This window comes from Anthonomus grandis, chromosome 13, assembly GCF_022605725.1.
Source record: "Anthonomus grandis grandis chromosome 13, icAntGran1.3, whole genome shotgun sequence".
In the NCBI taxonomy this organism is placed as follows: Eukaryota; Metazoa; Arthropoda; class Insecta; order Coleoptera; family Curculionidae; genus Anthonomus; species Anthonomus grandis.
Window position 1 is genome coordinate 22,075,100 of NC_065558.1, and position 17,546 is coordinate 22,092,645.

The 17,546-nt window shown below is 34.8% G+C and overlaps 1 protein-coding gene across 2 annotated transcripts in view; it reads left to right on the top strand.

Annotated features, from left to right (window-relative positions):
- The window catches only part of LOC126744077 (diacylglycerol kinase eta), a 764,865-nt gene that overhangs the window by 353,258 nt on the left and 394,061 nt on the right, over window positions 1-17,546 (top strand). For both annotated transcript variants that reach the window (XM_050451425.1, XM_050451426.1), the window contains exons 5-6: window positions 5,928-6,019; window positions 6,443-6,645. In XM_050451425.1, coding sequence (XP_050307382.1) covers window positions 5,928-6,019; window positions 6,443-6,645 — 295 coding nt within the window. The remainder of the gene's footprint in view (window positions 1-5,927; window positions 6,020-6,442; window positions 6,646-17,546) is intronic.

The window sequence follows — 17,546 nt, forward strand, 5'->3', positions numbered from 1 at the left end:
CTTTTAGACGTATCCCACATTAAACTTTTCCAGGTGGTTTCGGGTGGTAGAACACTCAAGAACAAGTTTAACATCTGAGGTGGATAGAATACCAAGCTTTTTAGTTCCACTGACTTACATATTTAACTTAATCCGATCTACAGAGCAAATTCCAGAAGTTGTCAAAATATCATCCTTATTAAAAAAGAGAGATTCTGAGCAGGTAGCCAACTAAGTAGCCAGGCCAATCTCAATTCTCTTCAATTTTTCGAAAATATTTAAAATTATATTGAATTTGTCTTGATTCGACCATGTCAAAGTTTTTATTTCCGTTAATCAGCATGTTTTTTTCTGAGGTCAATCTTGCATTACTAATTTGTCTTGCCTTCCCAGTCATATCTTTGAATCTATTGATGCTCAGTCTTAGGTTTACCTTATATATACCGATTTTCTAAAAACGTTTGACAAAATTGATCACTATATTTTATTGATTAAATTAAATCGCTATTCATCCAGGCTAATTAATTTGTTTCATTCGTATCTACCTAGCAGATTGCAGTTTGTGGAATATGAGTGCTATAGATCCAAATTCATTAATGCTACCTTGAGTGTCCCTTAAGGTTCAAACCTGGGTCCGTTGTTATTTGTTTTATTTATCAGCGATTTAGTTAGCTCACTCAACTGCCATAGACTGGCTTTTTTTATGGCTTAAAGTTATTCTTTAATACGTACAGTATTAATAACTGTTTATATCTTTAGGATTGTCTAGATTTCCTGGAGAGTGGTGTGCTGATGGCTGAGGATTAATGCGGCGAAGTTCAGTGTAGTTAGTTATTCAAAATCAAAGATTTCTATTACTTATAAGTACCCTATCAACAATACCATTCTAAGCAGGCTTAATCAAATTAATGATCTCAAAATCACCTTCGATTACCTTTATAATATATTTTAATAGTGTTGTGATATCAGTTCTGAAGAAATTTGGGTTTGAAGATTGGGTCGAATCTACGTTTTAACAAGCCAATTTACCAGTGCTACATTGATTTGATTAAGTCTGTTTAGCGCAGGTTCGCTAAGTAGCGAGTAATCAAGCTTATTGGCTTGATGGTTTATATAGCTGGTGGTATTGACCACCGTCAACTATTAGATCGCTGTAATCTACATCCATTGCGTCTGAGAAGAGGTATCTCTTTCTAAAGATATCTTAGCTTTTATATGAGTTAATTAATGGTTTAATAGATAGTCCTATTCTTCTCTCTTTAATTTTTTCTTGTACCTACCCTTTTTATCTTACGAAGGCGTCATTTTATTAATTTGTTAAAATCACCTTTACATTTAATATGCTATATATTTAATAAAAGTTCTCACTTGTGCGACATAATTGTTTCTCCAATAAATGTGATTGCTGGTGATCTATTTGATATTTATTATCGTGCCTTTGATTAGGGCTTATTGCGGTCAGTTGTGTTTAAAACTTACATTATATATTATTTTTAGTTTTTTTAAATTATTAGTTTGTATATAGTTGTTAAAGTTTTTTTCTTTTCTTTTTTTCTTTGGTATTGATTGTTTTGGTTAAATTTGGTTTATTATTTCAATTAACATGTAAACAATTTCCTATTGTTTGGCAAGTATCTTTTGGAAATAAAGGCCTAAATAAAATAGATAAATCTAGAGATAACAATGTATATTACGGTATATATTCTAATCGCAGAATGTTCACAATATTAAATCTAATGTATTATTAAAGGCCGTAAAATAGGTCTCTATTTTGATTAAGACAAATTAAAAAGATTTCAAAAAGAAAATAAAAGACTTTCTTGATGGCTTTTCAATAGAACGTAATTAACTTCAGTTTCTATGGCCACTGGTTGTCCTGAACTTTCATAAATACATTGGAACCTGCGCATAGATTTCTGCGCCAAGTAGCAAATCTACTGGATTGAGCTTATGACATCGTATATGATTTACTTTCAAGCGTATATTGCCTTAAAAATTATTTACGAGTTACATTATCTAATTTTTGCAAACAAGCTTTACTTATAGTCTCATTAGCGGAGTCTAAAAGAGTTCAATAGTTTGAAATTTTTTTAAATCAAGAATAAACTACTTTTATTGTGTAGTTTTATTGAAGTAAAAGTCGAATATTTAGAATAAATTACTGTATTTCTCTGTTAGAACTATAGAAGAATATGATGACTATCTTCAATTATATAGGGATAGGCAATCCAAAAAAAATCATTAACCCTGAACTACTACCGACACATTTTTATTACATATATACTACTGATAGGTCCTTAGGACCCATAATAATAAACTTGCCATAAAATCAATAAAAAGAAACTTTTATTCAAAAATTTAAAATTACTTGGGTATATTACAGTACATAAACCGAAAAAACCTAAAATTATGTTTCAGAACACTTAGGGCACAATTTCTTGCAGCATTGGTTGCAAATGGGCAACTTACATATGTCACACTGGATAGCAGTTTTCCTATCCTTGTTGGTGGGGCATATGGCACAACTTTTTCTTTTACTTTTTTCAGGAGGTACTTGAGGCTGCTCAGAAACTGGGATTCGCAACCCCCAAAAGTTCAGCAATGAGGATTCGTACATTTGAGTGCACCTTCTTGTTGGCCATTCTGAGTCGCAAATGTTCATCTATTAATTGCTTCCCAAGAGTTTTGAAAAATGAGCATCGTTTTATTTCTTTCCCTTTTGATGCAAATTGGTACAATACTCGAGAATTTACACCTGCAATGTTCAATATAGCAAAAAAAAATTGCCATTGGCCAACGGTTAGTTCTTAGTACTGGATACTGAATACAACGTACATTTCGCATCTAATGCGTCAACTCCAGATTTTGTTTCATTATAAAAATGAATTATCTCCGGCTTTTTGGTTGTTTCGTTGACAGAATTGTCATGGTGCATGCTAGAAAGTAATATAACGCTTTTACTTTTTTTTGGCACATAGCTCACTATAGTGGTTGAAGATGTAAATCCAAACGTTGATGAATGAATTGCACGTTTTCGGTTTGGTAAAAATTCAGGTGGTACAGATTTTTTATTTTCTTGTAAGGTTTCCACGTACGTCAAACTGTTTTTCTTGAGTTCGTCGACGAGTTCCACTGAGCTGTACCAGTTGTCCCCGTTGATGTTCCTGTTGGTGCCTTTAACACACTTCACAAGCCTAAGAACCACTCTTGTTTGATTTGATAATGTAGGCTTTTTTGCACCATCAACTTTTATTTCGGAACCGGCATAAATCTCTGCATCTACGAGATAATGCGTTTTAGCGTCAGCCAAAACCTGCACTTCAATTCCATATTTGGCAGGTTTGTTCGGAATATACATCCGAAATCCACACCTTCCTCGAAACGGTACAAGCATTTCGTCTACAGTTAGGTAAATTCCCGCTGATTCATGATTAGATTTAAAGATGGACTGAAGATACAACAACCCAAAAAACGCCTTGATTTCACATATGTTGGTATTTTCACTAAATGAAGGCCAAAATTTAGTTTGTGACTGAGCAAACCTTTTAGACTTTTTATAGTTTTCTCTGGTGGAGGTTATCTTCAAATTGGTAAAATCAACTAACTTTTGTATAATCTCATTAGAAATTAGTAGACTCCAAGCATCTACAGGCTCACGTGGAGGATTATTACGAGCAGGGCTAATAAGACCAGGCAAAATAGTAACCAAATTATGAGCAGGGTCCTACCTCTAATACCTGCTGTTTTTGACCATTTGGTATTGTCTTTCCCATACCAACTGTTCCTGATGGGCAACTCTTCTTCTTCCGAATCGGAGTTTTCTTGCTCTGTTTCGGATTTGTGGTCGCTCAGTATTTCATTGTCCTCTTTATTCTCGTCACTCTCTTCAGCCAATCTTTCTAGTTCCTCTATCCACTTTTCTTGCTCAAGCCCATTTGGTTTGAGTCTTCCATACTTTCCCAAAAGTCTTCAGACTCTAAAATATTTCTTAACGTATCTTCTGACAATGCCCTAGAACTGGACGCCATTGCGTTGCATTTACTGAAAGATAGTAAAAAAACACATTTTATATCTATTAACTTATAGGTATGGCCACTAGTACCTATTCTTGTGAAATAGATAAATACCTTGTAAAAAATAACAACGAAATAGATACTTTCAAACCAATAAGCAGTTATTAACTTGTCGCGTATTTACTACTGATGGGTCCTCAGGACCCAGTAAACACTGCCTTCGAACCTCGCCGACACGAACGAATACTGAAGTATGAATTTATAGCTTTGTTTTGGTTCTTGTTAGAATCGTCCTAGAATTGTTTTGCACATACGCAGATTGTTTTATGCGTTTTGGTTAAATTAGAATTGATTCCGAATTGAAAGTTTGGTGTTTTGGTTTTTTTTTGGACCGGTTCAGAATTGTCCTAGAATCATCCAAAAAAGGTATCCAAGTAGGGATCAATTCAGAATCAGGCAGTTCGCACATGCGCAAGAAATATATCCTTACAATTTTACTCGACTTCACCAAATTTGAGAAGAAGAAGAGGAAGAAGAAGTAAATAAGTTATTTTTTTTATGCTTTGTTAATGTTTATTGTTTTTCTTGTAGATACACTTAACCTAAGAATTATCTATTGATTTTTTTTTAATCTATTGACATTTTACCATTTGTCCTAATATTGATGACCGACAGTCCTAATGTTTAAAAAAATATAAAGGTCCAAAACCAAAGCAATAAGCAATATTCAAAATTTCAAAACAAGTTGTGTTTAGTAAATAAACAATCAGAATCAGCTGTTTACTGCCAGTGCGTCAAGCGTTCGGGTTCCATACCATGCAGAATTGAAACAGGAGCGTTTCCGGATTTTACTTTACGGCGCAACGAGTTCTGCGCAGTTCTAGAATCATCCCAAAATCGGAACCAAAACAAAGCTTATGACGGCGAAATCACGCGTATGGTATTGCCGATAAGTACCGAGACAGCGAGTATCCAATGTTGCGAAATTTAAAAAAATACCCTATTTAAATATAGGATGGGTCCTTAGGTCCTCAGGACCCATCAGTAGTAGTAGCTACGGGTTAATAGACTAGTCAGAAGCAGATTTAGAATTTTTAATATTTTTTATTTGTAGTTTGAAAAGATGTATTTTCATTAAAGAAATTATATCGGTTTGTAAATATAATAATTTCATCTAGAAACAATAAATCTCGATCTTTTTTCCATCATTTTTCCAAAAATTTATTTTGATTTGTTGAAATTTGAGTTGGCATTAAATAAAATAATTCCAACCTTTTAGACTAATTGTCCAAAAATTCTACAAGATCCATAAAACATAGAATATATTAATTTCGAAAGCAGATCTAGTAGACATATTGATTTCTTCTAGCAGTATATTAAAAAGTTAAAAGGATCAATCAGTAGATCTGTTCGGTTTCATATTTGAAACATTTAATAGTGAATCCCAATATACTCTTGGTAATAATTCCTTTGTTCCTTTGATATCTCTTGACTAAATTCTGAAAAGCAATTATACCGGGTGGTGCGTCGCCGAGCGGAACATAGGAAATCCCAGTGAATTTAAGAGGGTCAATTATTGGCTTCCCTGTACATTTTTTCAGAAAAAATGTAAGATAACTTTTTGAAGAGACTAATCTGGCAAACCCTAGTGCAAAGTGTCAAAAATTTTTATAAACGAATCTTGAATTATTCAATTAAATGTAATTGCAAAATTAGCAAATTTTCGGTTCTGAATCCAATGATGTATGATTTTTAATTTAATAATGAGATTCTTAATACAACGAGAGTTAAATAGTTTCCTTCACATTTTTTAATCCTTTGTTTTCTCTCTTTTTTATAAAATTTCTAACTATTTATATTTAGTTTAGTTTATGAGCAAATTAAATGCATGTTATTTTCCAAGTTTTTGCAATTAATTATTTTATTTATTTGCAGAACATTCTTATGCCTCATCAATGGATGGAAGGCAATCTTGCCGTGTTATCAAAATGTGCGGTTTGCAATACTGTATGTGGCTCAGTATTAAGGTAAGGTTTTAATATTATTCTTTAATTATTTTTTTACCGAGTAAAAAAAAATTAAACACACCCTTACAAAAAAAGGTATTTATAAGATAAAACACTTAGCCTTATCACCTCCAAGAATGGTTCACAAAGATAAATAATAATGACAAAATAACACGTCACACATCTCTATCTCTACATTAATAACGGACCATTAGGTGTATTTTTGGGCACAGTCCTAATTCAATAAAATAAGATTTTCCCGAACCTCTTGCGGATATGAGATTTTAATGGCTTTGAAATTTCCCGAGAGAAAAATGTCGGACTTTTGCTTAACGTTTGTTTGGGAGGGTGTGGGCGATAAGTGATTCTTTCAGGTATTTGCGGCTTATATTTAAAACGATCATGGTTATTTCCACATTTTTCATTTGCTTCCTTTTCTTTTAGCCTTCAGGACTGGCGCTGTCTCTGGTGTCATACGACAGTTCATACACACTGTCGACCAAATATGCAAAAACAGTGTCCATTGGGACCAGCCAGGGTCAGTGTAGTACCACCCACGGCTCTTCATTCGGTACAAGATGAAGCTTGGGAGGTAGTTAGACCTCAGGCCTCCAGTCCTCTTTTAGTTTTTGTCAATTCAAAATCAGGTAAATTATTTTAGATAGAATATAATTTTTTTTCTAAGAATATAAGTTCCCATTTATTGGAACAGCAAAGATATTCTTAGTAGTAAATAAGCAAGGGGTTTACTGTTTTATTTTACAGACACGAATACTTAGATAAACCTAGCTCAGTACAGACGTTATCACTTTATATCAGTTATACAGGGTGTCCCAAAAGTAGATATCCAAACGAAAAGAGGCGATAGAGGAAGTTATTTGCAATCAAAAAACCATATATATTATTATCCGATTGTTGATTATTTAAAAGTTATTAACGCTTGTGTGTTTTTTATAAAAATAGTGTTATGCATTCTGTAAAAAAAATTATAAATATTATTCTTACGTATTTGCTTGCTATTTGCTGCAAATATTGCCTTGAAGAGTGTATTCTAAAATGGTGATAAATAATCGTTTACAGCATCAGTTTTCAGTCAATCTATGGGCAAATTAATTGAACCATTCGAGTTACCAGGAAGACTTAACGACAAAGATAATTTACATTTCCTGCAACGAACAATTTACTTAAAGACATATCTCTAGCAACACGCCAAGATATGTGGCTGCAATATGATGGAGCTTGTTCTCACTCTGCTCGAATCGTAATGCAACATCCCGATTTTACTTTTAATAATCAATAGATAGGAAAGGGACCATTGGATGAAGAGATATTACGGAATAGCTTTTTAGTGTACCTATTCCGACCTATACCAGTTCCATATAAGAACCTATTCAAAAAACCTATAACAGCTCTAGCTTATTCCAACACAAATAAATTAAAACAGGTAACGGGGCGGACCGACTGAGACCATAGGTTTTTAGATTTTTGCGACACTTTGTTCTTTGTTGTCGCTCCAAATAGTCCGAATGGAATGATTGACAGTTGGTTCTGGACCGACGGGTTTTATCTTTAATATTTATTTTTTTTCTGTATTTTATGTCCTTCATGAACGCCAACGGACTTCAGCTTTGCTTTTTAGGAAGTTTTTAATTTATCCCATTGACCCGTTTCTTGACTTCTTGTTGTTAGTACCTACTATTAGTAAAAAGTAAGAAGTGGAAAGTAGATCGTACTATAGTAATATTTATGCAATCTCGCGAACTATATTCATTTTAAAATTTTTGGTAATGTTGAGTAAATAGCCTTTTTTATTAGGTACCATAATGAAAAAATCAGTGTGGTTTGGAAGTTTGTTTTCTATCGCAGATGGCAATAAACAACCTGCAAAATACACACAACCGCAATGTCTAGGGATAATTTAGAATTTTCTTAATTTTTTTTTTAATTTGTTAAAATTTTATTTACTTGCTATAAATATAAAAATATCTAGACTTTATCCTTATTTTAGACTGCTTAAACCACACTGTACATTTTTCTACTTAATTTATTTATCTCAAATAAATAAACAAATACACATATCGTTATTTATTGTCTTGAATTCTTTTACCAAAAAAAAGTGTTTGCGTTTTTTTGGAAAAAAGTTTGTTCATAGAGCTCAGTATAGTTCTTGCTAACCATGCAGCGCAGACATTTAACGAGAGAAGAAATGATACGAGCGGTGGGCCTTTTAGATGGTGGTATGACGCAAGCACAGGTTGCAGTGAACATGGGCACTACTCAAAGCGTAATTTCACGCTTATATGCACGGTATCGAGAAGAAGGCGATGTGGCGGAAAGGCATAGAGGTCGCTTACGTATTACAACCCCCTCTACAGGACCGCTTTTTACACTTAAATGCTCGAAGACGCCCCACTGTAACAGCACCAGAATTGCAAATCATGCTACAGCAAGTGCATAACGTTGAGGTTTCAGCCGATACTGTACGCCGACGTTTGCATGAAAACAACCTACGTAGTCGTCGGCCTTTAAGGGTGCAACCGTTGTCCTGGGGTAATCGAGGAGTACGACTTTTGTGGGCGGAAGAACATTTGTTGTGGCAAAATGAAAGTTGGGCAAATGTGCTGTTCACTGATGAGTCTCGGTTTGGAATTTACCCCGACTCAAGAAGAGTTCGCATGTGGAGAGAGCCTGGAAACGCAAACCGCCTGTAGAATGTCCAGGAAGTGCATTCTTTTCGTGGCGGAACCATCATGGTTTGGGGAGGCATTAGTATTGGAGGAAGAACAGACCTCATTTTATTAGAAAACTTTTTAACTGGCAGATTATACGTGGATCAGATACTGGCACCTGTTGTTATTCCGTATGCAGCAGCAATTGGTCAAACCTTTGTTTACATGCACGACAATGCCAGACCACACACTTCAAGGGTTGCTAGAGAGTTTCTAGAAATGAATAATATCGATGTCTTACCATGGCCACCTCAATCCCCGGACCTAAACCCCATTGAACACATGTGGGATATGCTTCAAAGAAGAGTTCTTCGTATGGAAAGACCAAGAGACAATAGAAGAACTTTGTTTCTGACACTTCAAGAAGCCTGGAATGAGATACCCCAAGATGATATTGATCATTTAATTCTAAGCATGCCCAGACGATGTCAAGCAGTTGTGAACAGTCGTGGAGGTCATACAAGTTATTGAATATTGTTTTTGTTTATTTTTTGTTAATTTAAAATTAAGAATTAAATTTTTGTAAAACCTAGTTTCTCAACAACTTTAATTTTTTTGCATTTTTTTAGAAAAAATATAAATTATTTAAAATTTTTTGGGTTTTTTTATTACCTTATAAACTACTCTTAAACTTGCAAATAAATTTAAAAAAAAAGATCATATTAAAAAATATATATACAAATTTATTCAAAATATCCCTAGACATTGCGGTTGTGTGTATAATATTTGTAAAACACTTATGTCTTATAAGACTAACCGTATCAAACTTGAAAAAAACACATGATTGGAAAACATCATTCTGTGGAACTTTTTCAAGAAAAGGCACCAAAGTGCAATGATAACAAGGACAATAATAATCAATGTATAAATAAAAATAATGTTGATATAAAAGAGTATAATGATATGGCGACTACGTCAACACGGCAGGTAAGTCTTGATTATATAGCAAATAGGTAGACACTAAAAACTAATTTTTTTAAAATATTATTATGAAAATGTAAATACGTTAATTATTCTCCTAGTTTTTGTACAATTTTATTAATATTCTGTAGTTAAAGTTGATTCGTAGGGTTTCTTTAGGGTTCTACTTTACGTTTGGTTTATTACTTTTATCTATAGTGTTTAGTTTTTAAGTAGTTCATCTTGTTCGAGGGCCCCAATTTAGGTTATTTAGGTTATATTATTGTAAATCCCTATAGTTCTAATTTTCTAGAATTTGTATACTTGCTTGCTTTGACTGTCAGAATTCTCCTAAAATTATTGGTCTCTTTGGGCAAAAACAATGAAGATAATTCTAAATATTTCGAAACTGTTCCATCGGGTTTTAAAAAGAACGCGCTTCGTGACAATTCATTCATTTTTAATTGTTTAGTCAGTTTTTACCTTGAAAACAATTAAACGACAGTCAAGGCGAGTTAGGTTAGTCTTTTTGACGTTGACGATAAAAGTGTGTTCCCGAATTTCGTTACAATTGGTGTCAGAAGTGGGATATTTGGAAGCTCACTTTAGTGGATGCCTTTAACAAGAAGTCAGGCCAAGATGAAGACCAAGAAATTGATGGAGCTGCTATTAAGGAAGTTTGGCGAGCAAAAAGTAGAACAAGAAGAACGAGAGCGTAAACAGAGGAAAGAACAAGAAGAACGAGACCGCAAACAGAGGGAAAAACAACAAGAGTGAGACAAGAAACAAGAAGATTTACTGTTTATTATATGTTATATTATTATATGTTTATATATATGTTATACTGTTATTTAATTAAATCTGACCTGAAGAAGGAAAATGAAGACCTGATAAGGACTATGAAAGATGACCATGAATGATAAATTGCGACGTCTTCTTTAAGAAAATCAAGATGTGTTTTCCTTGCACGATAATGACCTGGGAAGAACTGATTTGGTGCAGCATCGAATTAACACTGGAGGCAATGCTCCGATTAAACAAGCACCTCAAAGAATTCCGATAGCTAAACAAGGAGAAGTTTCCTCAATGCTTCAAGAAATGAGGACACAAGGAGTGATAGAACCTTCTCAAGAGTCCTTGGACATCAGTTGTGCTAGTGAAGAAAAAGGATGGATCCACTAGATTTTGTGTAGACTATCGGCGACTGAATGACATTACCAAGAAAGACCGTTATCCCCTACCAAGAATTGACGACACCCTGGACACGCTATCAGGTTCACAATGGTTCTGAACACTCGATCTAAAGAGCCAACCTGAAGCTAAGTCATAAAAAATGTTGCTTATTTTAAAAAGAAGTTATACTTGGCCATTTAATATCAGAAAAAGGTGTGAAGACTGATCCTGATAAAGTAGAGGCAATCGAAAATTGGCCACGACCCACTGACAAACACCAGTTAAAAAGCTTTCTGGGCCTTTGTACCTATTACAGAAGATCTGTAAGAAATTTCGCTAATCTTGCAAAGCCTCTACATAAGCTCACGGAGGAAAAAATGGTATTTAGTTGGTCAACAGACTGTGAAGAAGCATTTCAACGGTTAAAAAGAGCACTATGTGTACATCTCCAATTTTAACATATCCGATTCCTGGACAAACTTTTATTTTGGATACCGATGCAAGTAATGTTGGAATTGGGGCCGTTCTATCACAAAAATATGAAGATGGCAAGCAAGTGATAGCTTATTTCAGTCAAACATGTCAAAACCAGAAATAAACTATTGTGTCACCAGACGAGAGGTATTGGCAGCAGTAAAAACTATTGAACATTTCCATAAATATTTGTATGGTAAACAATTTATCCTTAGAACTGACCATGCTTCGTTGAAATGGCTGTTTCAGTTTAAAAACCCCGAAAAACAAATAGCAAGGTGGCTTCAACGATTACAAGAGTATGACTTTACAATATAACATAGGAAAGGCGAATATCACCAAAAGCCGATGCTTTATCGAGAAGACCCTGTATTGAAACTTGTCAACATTATTTTAAAAAGGAATTAAAACAGCATCCAGAGATATTTACTTGTAATCGTATTGGCCTTCACAGTTATAAAGAGTGGGATGTAGCTAGTTTAATCCAAGATCAGTGTAATGACCCAGTATTTGGTCTTATTTACGAACTGAAATCTTAAGAAATTTCAAAACCAGAATGAAAAGATATTTTTGACAAATCTTTAGAACTAAAAGCTTAATGGTCTCAATGGAATTCATTGGTTATAAAAGATGGATTGTTAAAAAGAGTCTGGGAGAGCGTAGATGAAAAAGAAAATACATATCTGACAGTCCTTCCTCGAAAACGGATTCCGAAAGTTCTTAAAGCTATTCATGGCGGTGTCGGCGGAGGACATTTTGGAGTTAGTAAGACCTTGGCAAAAGTTAGAGAACGGTTTTACTGGCTGAACAGTCATCAAGATGTTGAACGCTGGTGCCGAGAGTGTGAGCAGTGTTCGTCGAGCAAGGGCCCAAGAACCCGGACAAAAGAAAAGATGATGCAGTATCTTGTTGGTGCACCCTTTGAACGAATTGCCATAAACGTAGCAGGACCCTTTCCTACTAGTAGCTCCAGAAACCGATATGCTCTTGTTGCTATGGATTACTTAAGTAAGTGGCTCGAGGTTTATCCGATTCCAAACCAAGAAGCAACGACAGTAGCTAAGGTGCTGTTCCAGAACTGGATTTGTCGATTTAGTGTACCCAGAGAGATACATTATACCAGACCAAGAAAGGAACTTTGAGTCACAAATATTCCAACAAGTATGCCAGTTGCTGGGAATCAATAAGACCCGTACAACCCCACTACACCCTCAGTCTGATGGAATGGTTGAAAGATTTAACCGCACATTTGAAACCTATTTGAGGATGGTGGTAAACTCTAAGCAAACCGACTGGGATACCTGTATACAATCATTGCTATTGGCATATCGTTCTTCTATCCACAAGTCAACTGGAAAAAGCCCGGCAAAAGTTGTCTACGGTGATAAACTTCGTTTACCTTTGGACATTATTACTGGAAGACCCCATAAGTCTAAAACCCTTGAGAAGTACTTCGCTCATTTACAAGAGCGTTTACAAATTGTTCACGAACAAACACGGGATAAACTTCATCTAAAAAGTAACAGAATGATATCACGTTATGATATAAAGGCAAATTCTACTGGTTTTAATCCTGGGGATAGAGTTTGGTTATAAAATCCACGGAGGACGAAGGGCAAGTCACCAAAGCTCTAGAAGGATTGGGAAGGTCCACTCGATGTGGTAACCAGAATCAACGACGTCGTGTACCGTATCCCGCGACATCCGACAACGAAGATTTGGAAATTGTAAATATCGTCCGACTAGCGCCCTATTATGACTCAGGTGGCCCCATATTTGATTGGGCCGATCAAACTTGAGAGGAGAGCAGTATTATGAAAATGTAAATACGTTAATTATTCTCCTAGTTTTTGTACAATTTTATTAGTATTATGTAGTTAAAGTTGATTCGTAGGGTTTCTTTAGGGTTCTACTTAGGTTTGGTTTATTATTTTTATCTATAGTGTTTAGTTTTTAAGTAGTTCATCTTGTTTGAGAGCCCCATTTTGGCCACAATTTAGGTTATTTAGGTTATATTATTGTAAATCCCTGTAGTTCTAATTTTATAGAATTTGTATACTTGCTTGCTTTGACTGTCAGTATTTTCCTAAAATTATTGATCTCTTTGGGCAAAAACAATGAAGATAATTCTAAATATTTCGAAACTGTTTCATCGGGTTTTAAAAAGGACGCGCTTCGTGACAATTCATTCAGTTTCAATTGTTTAGTCAGTTTTTACCTTGGAAACAGGTAAACGATAGTCAAGGCGAGTTAGGTTAGTGTTTTTGACGTTGACAATAAAAGTCTGTTTCCGAATTTCGTTACAATATCTTTATATGTTAAAGAATGCAATTGTTTAATTTATTTTAAAATAGTTATTTGTTTTATTTTAAGTATTTTTTTAAAAATAATTTACATACGATTTTAAAATATTTTGACATCTATGATTTTTTACTTTTTTGCTATCAGTATTTCTAAGGGCTCATTTGACATTGGATACAACACTAACTGCATCTACCTCTAGTATAACCGGTTACCAAATACCAGAACATACCAAAAACCAAAAAACTATAGCAAGTCAGTCCAAAATTTCCTCATTTGTGCCCAAAAAGATCATTGAAGCTTCCAGGAAAAAAATTGACGATCTGCTGCTGAAATTGTTTTATAAAGATTTTTAACCATTTAGTATAGTTAAGGATAATGGGTTTCGACAACACATGCAGACCATGAATCCCTCTTATCGACTACCAAGTAGGTAGCTATGTAGGTACAATGTGTGGTTGAATTCAGAAAGCAAGTTAACGATATAAAAGCAGTTTCTTTGACAACCGATGTTGGACTTATGAATATTCTGCTCTTCAGTCAATGCTTCTCAAATGTGCCATATTTTGTGAGTCCCATACAAGTGCCAACCTAGCTGAGAAATTAAAATCATTCGCCCCATTTCTGGGTAGAATGGGGCGTTGAAAAAAAGATAATTATAGCCGCCAATGTAAAATGTGCCATAATGAATGGGTTAAGATGGAAATTTGTTGGATGTTATACCCATACCTTAAATTTGATAGTACGCGATTCGCTCAGTGAGGTCGCGGTAGCAGGAATTCTCGAAAAGTGAAAATTATTGTTTCGCATTTTAAAAGAAGCTTAAAAGCAACCTTAAAATTAAAAAAAAATAGGACAATATTGGCATGAAAACCCCTAAATCATTCAAGATGTGGTAACAAGGTGAAACTCCACATACAACATGATTGAACGCTTTATAGAATTAGAAGAAGGTATTCGAAGGCCTACAGCTCTACTAGACACTGACCTGACCCAACTAACTTTGGATGAATGGCTCCTGCTAAAAAAATTTAAAGAAATCCTGGAGCCATTTGATGATGCAACTAAAGTTATAAGTGGACAACAATATCTTGTAGCTTCTTTAATTATAGTTCTCATAAATGGTCTTTTAGGTATATGCAGTGAACTTTGTAAAATTTAAACATCCTCTCTAACTTCCAAGACGATAATAAAAAACTGCAGCATGGACTTCGAAACCGATTCGGAAACGTGGAATATATTTATTTATTAGCAGCAGTTACACGCTGTGTCTGCCGAATCCTCCAATGCTACTTAGCTGGTTCTAATTATGAGTGTATTGAAATTTAAACAGACCCCTATACCCAGCGAAGGACCAGTAATTCATCCGTGTAACAAAAAGAACACTTTCTGGATTAACACCTCTGTATTTATTAACTAAATGGTTCTTGAAGATTTCTTGAAGAATCTTGAAGTTCTTGAAGAATCTGAATTACGAAACTTAAAGTAATAATAAAATAATCCCAAAAAGAGGGAAAATAGGAGAACAAATTTACTTAGTTGCGCAATGTTAAAAATGCAGTGAATTGCGAGTAAGAAGGGTGGCGCAGACCGAACGTGTTACTGGTGGGACGTGTGTCGCTCGACTCTTTTCTTCTAAATATTATTTTACCAAATTCGGCCGTAAACGATTATTCAGTTGGCCTTTATTTTATATTTAATATTAAAAGTTAAAGAAAAGTTGTTTAAATCCCAACAACTCTGTCATTTAAAAGTCCCGATGTGTTGGAAAGGGTAAAAAAGAGTGTAATACAAGAATTGAGCGATAAAATTTTTAAAAAAGACCCAGTAAAAATTCCACCATCCACCAGTACTGCAGAAGAAAATATCACAAAAAAACCGACATTGACAGTATGGCCCACTTTCGATAAAACTATTTCTCAAAATAATACTGAAGTACCTACTAAAAATTCTACCTCTAGGGCGATTTAAGAAATCCAGAGACATGAAAGGCACCACTTTAGATGGGAAAAAAGACCCATTGGAGCGGTGGAGGGAACATGCATATATATATATATACAGGGTTACTGGTAATTCGATACATTCCTTTGGAGATGTGATAGGGGAGGGGGTAAGAAGTAAATTGAACCCTAATATGTATTATGCAAAAGTTGATAGTTTTCGACATATTTAATTTTTTCTGTTTTTCTTCAAAATGTAGACCTTAGTGGTTTAAAAGGCAGTTTCCAGAAAATCCGCTGTATATTTTTTTAACTTTTTAGGCAAAATACATGCTCAACACAATAGTGTTACGTTTGTAATGGCAAAAGTCCCGCAAATAGTTGTAACCATAGGTACATTCTCGAACAAAGTGTAATTTTTTTTTCTTAAATAAAATACTACACTTTCTAGTGGATATTTTTTGAAAAAAAATTATGCTACATTCTTCAAAATTTACGTAAAACTTTCTTATTATCTAAGCTAACTCATAGACTATAAATGCTACCAAAAATTTTAACAGAATTTTGTATTTTTATTATTAATAGTAAGAACGCATTTGAAAAATGCCAAGTGGTATTTACTTCTATGGTATTTAAGTACTATAGCAACAATTTGTTTTTTTAATTTTATTGTTAAAAATTTGATGTGTAGATAGTCTGACAGCAATAATTGTTGTGGAAAGTAGTTAAATTACGAGTTTCGAGTTTAATTTTCTCGTGTTTTCAAAGAAGGTATTCTATTGGTTTGTGCGCTATGGCCACGTTTACTAACACTGAATATGCAGATATTATGTTTGTTTATGGGTTTTGCAATGGTAATGCCGCGGAGTCTCGCCGAGAATACCAACGTCGCTTTCCGAACCGCCGCATTCCAAATGTCCGTGTTTTCGCTTCGACCTACCGAGCCATCGCTGAAACTGGATCCGTAAAACCAAGAAGAGGTGACGCTGGCGCTCCTCGCGTATATCGAGCAGAAGATGAGGAGGAAATATTAAGACATTTTGAAGACGATCCAACCACATCCACTAATGCCGTAGCGCAGCAAACAGGATCATCGCAATGGAAAGTTTGGTCCACGATTCGGCAAATGGGAAGCCATCCTTACCATTATACGCCTGTCCAAGGATTGGAAGCAGGGGACCCGATAAGAAGGGTAGAATTCTGCAGATTTATTATAAATTCTGATGCAGACAATAGAACTTTTTTAACCGACATTTTGTGGACGGTCGAGTCAAAGTTTAGTCATGAGGGCATTACAAATTTTCATAACCTTCATTTTTAGGCCGAAGAAAATGCCCGTTTAACAAGAGAAACCAGTTTTCAAAGAAAGTTTTCTGTAAATGTGTGGATGGGACTTATTGGCCGGGATGTAATAGGACCACATTTTTTCACAGACCATTTAAACGGGGATATTTATGAAAATTTTTTACGACTCGCCGTTAGAGGACGAATGATATTTAAAAATGACGGCTGTCCAGCTCATTTTCGGCGGTCAGTTCGGCAGTTCCTGGATGAACGTTTCCCGAATCGTTGGATTGGTAGGTCAGGTCCAATAGCTTGGCCAGCGCGAAGCCCTGACTTAACCCCGCTTGATTATAGCATATGGGGTCAAATGAAAGCACTGGTTTATGCAACCCCAATAATTACCCGGGAAGATCTTATCCAAAGAATAACCAACGCTGCCCAGCAGATCAGGAATACCATAACAACAAAGACTGAAATGAGAAGGCGTTGCCGAGCCTGTATTCGCAATAGAGGCTCTCATTTTGAACAAGATTTGTGAAGGTAAATACTGATAAATGCGTTACTTTACAATTTATATTAAAAATACAAAACCATGTCACCTAACTTTTAAGCATTTGTATCCTGTGAGCTAGCTTAGGTAATAAGGAAGTTTTAAGGAAATTTTGAAGAATGTAGCATAATTTTTTTTCAAAAAATATCCACTAGAAAGTGTAGTATTTTATTTAAGAAAAAAAAATTACACTTTGT